This window comes from Myzus persicae, unplaced genomic scaffold (assembly GCF_001856785.1).
Source record: "Myzus persicae strain clone G006 unplaced genomic scaffold, MPER_G0061.0, whole genome shotgun sequence".
NCBI lineage: Eukaryota > Metazoa > Arthropoda > Insecta > Hemiptera > Aphididae > Myzus > Myzus persicae.
In genome coordinates this window covers 346,415-357,169 of record NW_019104355.1, presented here as the reverse complement: position 1 = coordinate 357,169, position 10,755 = coordinate 346,415, and the positions used below count along the sequence as shown (strand labels likewise).

General features: G+C 24.7%; 1 protein-coding gene across 4 annotated transcripts; it reads left to right on the top strand.

Moving 5' to 3' along the window:
• Window positions 1-641: 641 nt before the first annotated feature.
• LOC111041455 (uncharacterized protein C18orf8) lies at window positions 642-10,584 on the top strand. Of its 4 annotated transcripts, none has more exons than XM_022325731.1 (15): window positions 645-1,257; window positions 2,027-2,187; window positions 2,241-2,400; window positions 2,589-2,753; window positions 3,410-3,553; window positions 3,622-3,799; window positions 3,860-4,004; window positions 4,080-4,185; window positions 4,268-4,403; window positions 5,777-5,840; window positions 7,972-8,077; window positions 8,964-9,201; window positions 9,343-9,521; window positions 9,627-9,766; window positions 10,331-10,493. In XM_022325731.1, exons 3-15 carry the CDS (start codon window positions 2,296-2,298, stop codon window positions 10,491-10,493), a joined length of 1,869 nt encoding a protein of 622 aa, XP_022181423.1. In that variant the 5' UTR covers window positions 645-1,257; window positions 2,027-2,187; window positions 2,241-2,295. The 4 variants fall into 4 exon arrangements, with proteins under 4 accessions (XP_022181427.1, XP_022181423.1, XP_022181424.1 ...); XM_022325732.1 differs by having other exon boundaries at window positions 2,011-2,187; XM_022325735.1 differs by lacking the exon at window positions 2,027-2,187 and having other exon boundaries at window positions 642-1,257; window positions 9,627-9,782; window positions 10,331-10,430.
• Window positions 10,585-10,755: the final 171 nt, after the last annotated feature.

Here is a 10,755-nt window from a genome sequence, read left to right as displayed (position 1 = left end):
TTTTCTAAATATCATACAGTTATCACTCAACATGTGAACGACATAGAAACATTGAAATGTAATGCATTTTAGGATGATAAATTGAAAATAATTCATATTCATTATTGCCATCAAACATTCAAAAGAAAGTTTTTCAATATTTGCCCAGATTTTTGATAACGCCACATTTTGAAACGTTTTAAAATAAAACAAAACGCTTTGTTTGAACTGTTTGAACTCATCTAGTCGTCTGTATTTTTTTATCACTAACTAAATAGTATGATAATGCTTAATTGTAGTCATTATAATAAAATTTACCTACCTACATTAATAATTGTAAAGATGATATATAATACAAAGTATTAGTATACAATAATACCAATATTTAATAATATTATTATTACTCTTATGCTTAATGCAGTACCAACCACCTACTAGTAGTTCCAAATTCGAATACAAATCATTACCTATAGGCTATAATAATAATTACTATTATGTAGTCAAATGGTGTAGTAACCTTAGCTTATAAATACAAATACATTTTTTGATGATTTAAATTATAATTTCCAACTGAATTTCTTCCTATAAGATAATCGATTTTTCGGTTATCACAAAATAAAAAAAAAAATACTAATTAATTCAAAAACGATTATTTTAGTAAATACTAATTACGATGTTTCAAACGCCTCCCGATGAATTATGCTCATTCTGGTTACGACCTAGGTCTTTTAAAAAACCACCGATATACAACTTAGGATAGTAAGATCTCGGAGTTGAAGATCAAAACATTCAAAACATCAGTGGGCTTAATAGTTGATTGGCTAATTTAAAAAGCTTGACAGTACCAGAACAACATCGTCGGAAATCCAATCGTTATCACATTAACTTCGATCGAACAATCAAAATAATAGTTATCAGTTTATTGCATTGGAAAAATACGTCGTGTGTAAAATTAATAATTTTAATAATAAATATTAATAATTACCATCATCATAGAATAATAGTAGGTACCTCTTAAATTATCATGATGGAAATCAATATTACATAATTGCTTCAATCATGTTCCTTAATTATTGTTTACAATTTTCAAACTTGAGATTTGGACAATTTTCATAATCTTTTCTACGCACAGTCCGCTCGTACATTATTGGAACACTAATCGACAATCGTACACACGTTTTGTGACAAACTAACGTCACGTACCTGTTTGTCGATACCTCCGCCAATGCCCTTGTAGATGATCCCGAGTTCAGTGTCCCATACGTTTTGCTGCGGAACGTAAGTTGAATTGTATCTCTTAAAGTTGACAAACGGTGGAAACATCCATCGACGACCGCTGTCGAAGTGTAGGTGTGTAGGACCGTCGACCATTACAGTATTTGGCTATCTGTGGCTGGAATAATCTTTGATCGTCTTTGTCATCCTCTGCCCGAGTTAAAAATATTGAGTACAATTTTCACTGATAATTTGACAGTATCTACCTGCCCTTCTACTATGTTTGAGATTAAAAAAAAATATACCGGTCGTATTCTGTGTGATGATTAATGAAAATTCTGCATCGTTTAATGCCCAGTGAAATGTTTGCTAATTTTTATTGTTTTTGTTTTAAATCTGTGATGAATATTTCTTAGACAACAACTAAAGCACTGTTATAACTTATTAAGTATATGTACAGCAAATAACATTCAAATAAATTGTTATGAAATGTTCTGTTTGTTGTACTCAAATATTTTATTGAATTATTTACCAAACAACTACATATTATTGGTAACATTTAAATTATCACGCTAAAAATAATAATGTATGTATACCAGTCACAGATGTCTATTTTGTACTAGATTAGGAACTCTGAATAAAACTAGTACAAAATAACTGAAGCTTGTTCATTATGTTTTGGGTTGGCAAAATGTCTATAGATTTAAAAATAACTAAATATTTAGGTAGGTAACATATTGAAATATTCAACATTTACATATCTGTATCAATTTGCCAACCAAATTAATTTGATGATGAGTTCCTTATTTTGTGTAGTATAAACGTGTCCTAGGTTTTACAGTCATAACACCAGTGTTCGAATATTGTATCAATATTCAATAATATGTGAACGAACTACTCTAAGACTTATTTTATCTTACCATCATTGAAATAGTTAAGTGAGGAGAGGAAGGCTCAACAATTTGTTAATCATTTGGCCATTCAGAAAAATAGGTACTGTAAAATTATAACTATTTCCTTTATAACCAATCGGTTAATGTTTTCAGATTTAATATTTAAATAGTTAATACAACTATTCGGTCAGCTGTTTTCATTTTAATTATGGATGATGATAACTGTCTTCAACTGAATGATGATCCAATTCAGTTTGTTCCTGCAAGTGTAAGCAAAACAACAAATGTGTTTTACGATGAGATAACTGGACAGGTAAACAAGACATTTGCAATACACAATATGCATTTGATAAAACAAGATTTTAATTATGATATAATATTGCTCTTAAATTTATCATATTTACTAAATGTTTTTCATGTAATAGTTATAAAACTGTAAATATAAATTTGTTATTATTTCTTAGTAATTACTAATTATATAATCAGTATGATTTCTTTTAGATAATAACCGTTCATTCTGGTGAGCTGACTGAAATAATTATAACATCAAGTACTCGCTATAGAGAAAATATGGTGTTTAAAATTGAAGACCGGGGACCAGTATCTTCAATAAAAATGTCCCTGGACTGTAAAATATTAACAATGATGAGAACATCATTATCCGTGGTAAGTTTTTGTGCACATTTAATCATAACATATGGTGACATTGTAATAGACTTTGAATAGTAGGATAAAAGATAGAAAGTGTTAAGTATATATTATATATATTTAATGGTTATAGTTATTAAACCATAATGAAAATATTTGACTTTTACTATTTGCTGCATTATGTTATAATGCATTAATATTTGATATCTTATATTTATACATCTAATATATTAAATATGCAAATAAAAAATAATTTATTTAATATTATATATTTTCCTCCACAAAAACAAATTTAAAGTTAATTTAATATGTTAGTACTTAAAAGGGTTATTTTTTTTTAATGCTTAGTTAAATACTCAGCCAAAAGAATTAGATGTTTTCTAAGTTTATGATAAAAAAAAATTTATTCTTCAGTATTATTGAAAATAAATTAAATATAAATTGTTTCATAATTCAAATCAATCAACTTTCTAAGTTATTAATAAAATAAGCTTTGTTTCTTTATTATATAAAATTGATATTTAGTCTTATAAGATTGAAATAATGTATAAATGATTGTATCAATAATTGAATATTGAATTATTAAATATGTCAATCTAAATTATTATTAGATGTATATATGTTGATAATTTTAATACTTATGTCATTTATTACATATCAGTTATAATTTCTAGGAATTAATGGATATTAAAGAAAATACATTACAAAGTCCTTATTTTTTATATTGTAAATTCAAAGGTGCCAAATTGTTGGGCTTTATTTGGACTGGTAACAATGAAATAGTATTAATTAGTGATAAAGGTGTAGAATTATACCAGGTAAAATAAAACCGCTAGCTCTTTCAACTTATTTAAATCATGCTTATATAAAAATTTTTTTTATTTAGATTGAAGGCCAAGTACCTAAGCAACGTATAGTTTTTTCAAAATCTATTAATTTGCATGTAAATTGGTTTATTTACTCAAATCACTCAAAAATATTACTACTGTCCATGAATTCTTTTGGAGATTTCCAACCCCTTCATATTTTACCTGGAAATATAAACAAATTGACAAAATTAGAAGGTATTACCCAAATCATTTAGTTAATAGTAATGATAATAGTTTTATTTTATTTTTTTATAGTTGATTTTGATATTTCTCTTAATATACCAAATCAATCAATTAGTGAACGAAATATTGTAATGACAACTGTGTACAACATACTTAGGATATTAGTTTTACCAACAAGTCAAAGTCGCAATGAAATAATAGTTTATTCATTAAACAAGTATATGATTTAATTATTTGTATAGAAATTGCATTAATGTTTTATAAAAAAAAATATATATTTTTTTTTTTGCAGAATGATGACATTTAAAAAATCACATATTCTACGATTGACACACAATGGTAAATTGTTGATTAATGTAGTTGATAATTTGATTGTCGTTCATTATCAACATACAAAGGTTATTTTTCTTTTAACTTGTGGAGTTTCTGAATATAGTATATTATCCTATATTCCTATAACATATAATTTTTATTGTTTAGTCCTCTTCTGTATTCGACATATACATGGAAGCTGCAAAAGAACATACAATATCACATTATTTACCTATCTTAGATGATCTATCAATCAAAAGAACGGTTCCAAGAGAAGGAGGATCACATTATGTTTCTCATCTATGTATCCTTTTTATAATTTAAGTATAAATCAATTTGAAATTTAATAATATTCACTTGAATCTTCAAATTGTAAGGCAAAATAAATATTTGAGTTTCTATATCTTGTCCAATTTATAATTAAAAAAATATTATTTTATAATTGCTCATTTTGTTTTCTTGTCATCTAAGAATACAAAATAATTATTAAAAATTGATGATACATAAATATTTGAAGCTGAATGTTGAAATTTGGATATAAGTAGAGGCTAAAAATGCATAGTTGTTTGAATGTTTTTTAATAATCATTTTATACATAGCATTAAGGTAAAGAATTTTATTTCATAATACTATGTGCAAAATATTAGCACTATGTGTTCAGCATTTTTATTTTATACTAGGCATGTTTCACTTTTTTTTATAAGTTTGAGTATATTTTGTTATTAACATGTTTTCATATTTAGTGCATATTTTACTTACATTCTGTAATTTACATCAAATTGTTTCAAATAATACATTATGTTAGAAATAATTCATTCAATTATGAAACAATTTTATAGTTGAGATAATTAGTACTGTGATTGTATAATTACATAAGCATTTACGCATGATGTAAACTTTAATCTAATCTTTGCACAAATATTTTAATCAATGCATTTTGATCATAACCAAATGTTTTTTATATATATATATACTGCAATAATTTAACACATAAACTTTAATTGTATGTCCTGTATGGTATACTTTTAATGGTTGGTAGTGTTTATTCATACAAATGTATTATTAAATTAATTTTTTACTTCTATACTTTTAAATCATTATATTCTAATCAATTTTTTTTAATGCAGATTCTATGTTTATTTAAATGATTCAGTTTTTTTTATGCATAATTTTAGGACCTATTTAAAAAATTTTAGAGAATAAATGCATACATATTTTTAGGTTTTTTAATATCAATATACTTATATACAAGTCTCTACTCTTAGTTATAAGGTATTATATTTTATAAATTCCATCTAATGAATATTTAAAACTTTGTTATATGCTGTATTTTTTTCTATTACATTCTTCTAAATTGAAAAAATGACATATTTAGGTGCTATAGGTAATTATTATAATATTTTATATTAATTTCAACATTCTATTTCAAAATATATTCTGTACTTATATTAAAAAAGTAATTTTTATTTCCAATTATGATATTTTCATTTTTGTACAAATATAAAGGATTCTGCATCTTAACTTAGTAAACTATTTTTTAAACTGTTCTTGGACATTCAAATAAAAATTTAAAATATTTTTGAATAGTTCTGCGATATTATATGAAATTGTTATATTAATTATATATTATTGTAAGAAATAAAACGATCCTAAAGTTCTTTAATATTTTGATCACAGACTCAAGTATTTGCATTTCATTTCAACCCAACATAATAATAGATGCTAAATTAGGTTATCTGTGGTATGTATTTTATTTTATTTTTTTTAGTTTGTTTGGTACTTTCATTTTGTTGGTTTTGGTTTTTAAATCAAATAATTTAATACTATCAAAATTACTTTAAGAAGGTAGTAAATAGTAAATATTGAATTGACCTGGTCAAAGAATTTGGCCCAAAAGTACTAAGGCTTAGATTTTAAAGCCCTAAGTAACTTGAAAAATTACCCTTAAAAAAATGCAAAAATGACTTGAAAAACTTAAAAAATCAAGTAACTAAAATTATTTCTAAGAGATTAAAAAATTTAAAAAAATATAAATTACAAGTATATTTTGGTTTTTTCAATAATATTTTATGTATAAGGTATTAGCAATAGTACAAGAAGTATTTTTATATAAATTTAAAAAAAAGTTTTGCAGATAGCTGGTTTTCATAAATTTAGACTTCTTTAAATCTGAAAAAAAAATTATATTTTTTTATTTCTTGTAGTGTAAACGGTAAATCGTTTTCATCTTGCATATTTTACAAAATAATTTTACTCTGTCAGTTGTAAAAAATAATGTCCGAACTGTTGTAAAAACAATGTATAGGTTTAAAAAATCATGCTGGTGTGTAAAAGTCTTAAAATTCATATTTTGCATCCAAAAACTTTAAAATGCCCTTAAATTTTTTAAAAAACAACTTAAAAACTAAAAATGGCGAAAAAAATGCAAAATAAATTTTCTTGTTCTCATTTAAAAGTACATGTAATGTGACAAATACAACCATACTACCTTTGAAAAAAATTTAAATCTATCGAAATCCCAGCTCTACTTAATGCGAATAAACACATCACAAACATACTAATAATTTGAATACTGCAACAATCCTTTAAGCAAGTTAAACTAGTAAAGCACTGTTTTATATATAATTTTATTGAACGGTGAAATGATCATACTTATTATATCAGATATAAATTAATAAAAATAATAACTAATTATAATAATAATTATAATTGTAAGTTAAAAATGTTGAACTTGTATTATTTATTTAAAATTTTTTTGTATATTATGTTTCGATATATGACAAAATTTGTAATTAGTACCTTAACTACCAATGTTGATACAGCCATAATAGGTCACAAATAATTGGCTAAACCTACTCGAGTAGATAACCGTGATACATATATATCAACTTTATATAAAGTATCTTTTTGTGCTTTATTAATCATCATATGAGATATTTGTATTGGGAATTTCCTTCTTTTCAATATAAATGGTAAGTTATTGTCCCCTGATATCATATCCAATTGAGGACTAATGACTCAATTTACAATCTATAATTTTTGCTTCAAGAATATTGGTCATCAATAAAACTATATAATAACTTATAAGTTTTAAGTAATGCAAAGGTTTGAATAATGTTAAAAAATATTTAAGAAATAATCTGTGTAATTCAAATGCCTACTAAAACTATTATATCTATTTGGAACAAGTAATCTTTTAAGATTCAATTTGTATCTCAGGTTGTTACAATTTTAAAATTCAGTTCAACATTTAATGAAGTTTATTAATTACATAAAAAAAATTGAAATGACTCATCGGTGACAGTAGGGTTATTATAAGGGAGCAATATCTCGGGGCGGTACTATTTGTTCTAAGCATTCATAAGCATAGATATGTTTAACTCTACTATTTCGTACTTGCTAATTTTGAACGTTAAATTAAACTTAACAAAATATCTTGAGACAATATTCTGTATTAACTGATTTTACACTTAAAATTTGAAAAATATATAAAATATATACACTAAAAATTCATACAATTTAGTTAAGTTGAACCTTATTAGTCCAGACTAGCTTAATTCAGTCACATCTGGATGCAGCCTATGTTATTACACAAAAAACTTAAATTTACCTTCCAAACCTAAGCCTTTTAACCTAGCCCTATATTTGATCATGGATCAACTATCCTTGAAATTATGCCAGCATAAATCAGCACATATCACTTTTGAGGAAATGGCTTAAAAACTGCAGTTTTTCAAATAAAATATTAATTGAATTAAACTTATATATAAACATGAATTATATTATAGATATTATAGATCATACAAAAAATTTTTTCATTATTTATGCGTTTAGTTAAGATGAATTATCTGACATTTAAATTTTATTTGCAGGCATTTCAAACTAAACTTAGCAGCTGTATCCAAAATAATAATGGATAAATGTTCGCTTATTGATTTTCTTCTTTTACGCCCAAAATCAAAAGATGTCACTTTGGAGGTATTATTATTTATCCTTATGGTTAAATATATTTAAATGTATAAATTGAGTACGTTTTTAAATATTTTAATGGAATATATGTCCATATTAAAAAATGTATCCAGGAACTGACATTTTATTAAATTTAAACTGTAGTTTTTGATTTTTTGATAACTGTAAACATTTGGTTAGCTTCTGCAAAATACAAAATAAAAATTACTAACTTAACATTGAATATTTAAAGAAGACTGAAGAATAGTGTATAAATATGAGTTACTTTTAATTACCTGGATCGGGGTTCTCCAACCATTTTTTATAACAGTGGCCAAATCTGTGATACGTTTAAGCTTCACAAACAAAAATTGTTTGAGAGAGGTGATAAAATAGAAGAAAGATATATAAGAATTATTTTTAGTTATTAATACTTTATAAATAAACACAAATATATTATTTTCAAGACATCAATCAGCTTGGCAGGTCTTAGCTTGGAGACCCGTTATGAAAGTGTAAAAGATATGTCAAGTCCTTAGTGGTTGAGGTTTTTTTTATTATTTTAAGAAAAAGTGTTTGTATATTTAAAGCATCAACTAATACATTTTAGGTTATAATAATTCACAGCCATTAAATAAGTATTAATTTATTTATATACCTCGTATTCTAAAATTAATAATTTAAGAACCAAATAATTGTAGCATATATGTTTGAAACATAATATAATATAATATATTATGTTATTTATACATAATGTCCAATTATTTTACGCTTAAAATAAACAATTGTTTAAGTTATATAAATTGCAATTTTTATGTTTGGATACATAAATTGCACTATAAATACATCTAACATATTATTTTAGTATTATACATATTATATTATGCATTATATATTTATAATTTTTTTAATTTAGGTGTTACAACATATGATTTTACAAAAGAGAAGTAATTTGATTGAAATAGGTAATGTTTTTGATCATTTGAATATTGTCTACAAGAAGCACCTCAACAATCATATTATGAACACCAGTCCATTACCTAATGACTATATGATTGTTGCTGAATCATTGCAATGTAAAGTTGTTATAGAACAGTTGGATGTTTACAAACATGTTTTTGTAAAATTAGTAGATAAATTAGAAAATACTAAAGGTGCGCAATCATTTTAAAATCTGTCTTATTTAAATATGTTTAAGTTAATGACATTTTTTTTTTAATATTTATGTAAAAAATAATATTATTTTGGTTTTATTTATAAAACATTAAGATATATGATTATTGTTGTGGTTGTAGATGATAAAAAGTTTACAGTTTCAATATTAGTTGAATACATACGATCGCTAACAGATAACAAAATAACTATTGAACACTTCCTTTATGAACTACTCATAAACTGTTTAGTAATTAATAAAATGTATTATCAGCTTCATCAGATGGTGCAATACCACATTGTTATTGACTCTAAGCCATTGGTGATTATAAATATGTAGTTTGTGAATGAAATTTAAATCATTGACATTTGAGTACCGTTTTAGAGCATATTGTGCATTAATTTTAGAATTGCTGTGTTATTTCAGGCTTGTTTATTATTATCTTTGGAATCACTTTATTCACCAGCTCATCAAATGGCTCTTGATATGTTGCATAGATTGAATACGGCACATGAAGAGATTGTTGAAGTCTTGCTTTCCAAGAAACAAGTCATCCCGTCCATGAGGCAAGTATAAAAGTTGGTAAGCACATCACATCCATATGTGTTGTTCTTGTCTTACAAATACCCAGCATAGCATATATATTGCTTTCAGCAGAACCAATTTTGTGTTGATAGCTTTAATATCACAGTAAATTACCCATCATAAAACTTAAAGGTTACCATTAATCATGATCTATGTTTATACGTCTGTTTTATTCAATATTTCAATTTTTTAACGAGTTGTTAGTATATTTATGTAAAATATTAAATAATGCAATTAAAATATACTTTCAACTCACTTAAATATTCAAGTGTTCTTACTAATGTAAGTACAAACACACATAGTGCACACCTTTAAGTTTAATATTAAGTTAATTTATTATACAATTCAAAAGTAACAACATAAATTGGTTTTTAAATGCAAATTTGTTATGCTGTACATTTGTGAGATGGAAAAATAACTTGCAGCCATGTAGGTATGCCATCCTCTTAAAACATTTGCATCTTGGCAGCCCTAGGAGCTTAAAAAAACTTAAGTACAAGCTGATGAAAAGGTATTCACTTTAATGCAGTGTTTTGAATTTTCAGGTACATGTCACAGCACAATATGTTAGATCACTCTACTTATAGAAAATTGACCGAAATCGCAATTTCAACTGATAATTCAAAAATATTGCATTCTACTAAAGAAGAATTTGTACAAAGGAAAGTAACCTCAAATGATGAACTTGACACAAATACCAAAGGATAGTTTTAAGAACCATTAAAACGAAATATTTAAGCAATATGACTATTATTTAATAATGTGTATTAAAATTTAAATATACTTGTTGTTTATGATTTCAAAATACTTATGTTATAACTTTAAATTGTTTATTATTTATTTTTGTTATTACAGATATTTTATTATAATTTATTTTAAAGTGTATTACTAATTTTATTTATTAAAATAAAACAATAAATATAAATATAAAAACAGTGATATTTTCTTAAAAATGTATCCTACAACCAAT

Bases quoted from the DNA above. Each gene is read 5' to 3' on its own strand.
- LOC111041455 (XM_022325734.1), top strand. From the start codon at position 2,296: ATGGATGATGATAACTGTCTTCAACTGAATGATGATCCAATTCAGTTT. The intron at 2,401-2,588 runs GTAAACAAGACA...GATTTCTTTTAG, and splicing joins ACGATGAGATAACTGGACAG to ATAATAACCGTTCATTCTGG. The intron at 9,522-9,626 runs GTGATTATAAAT...GTGTTATTTCAG, and splicing joins TTATTGACTCTAAGCCATTG to GCTTGTTTATTATTATCTTT.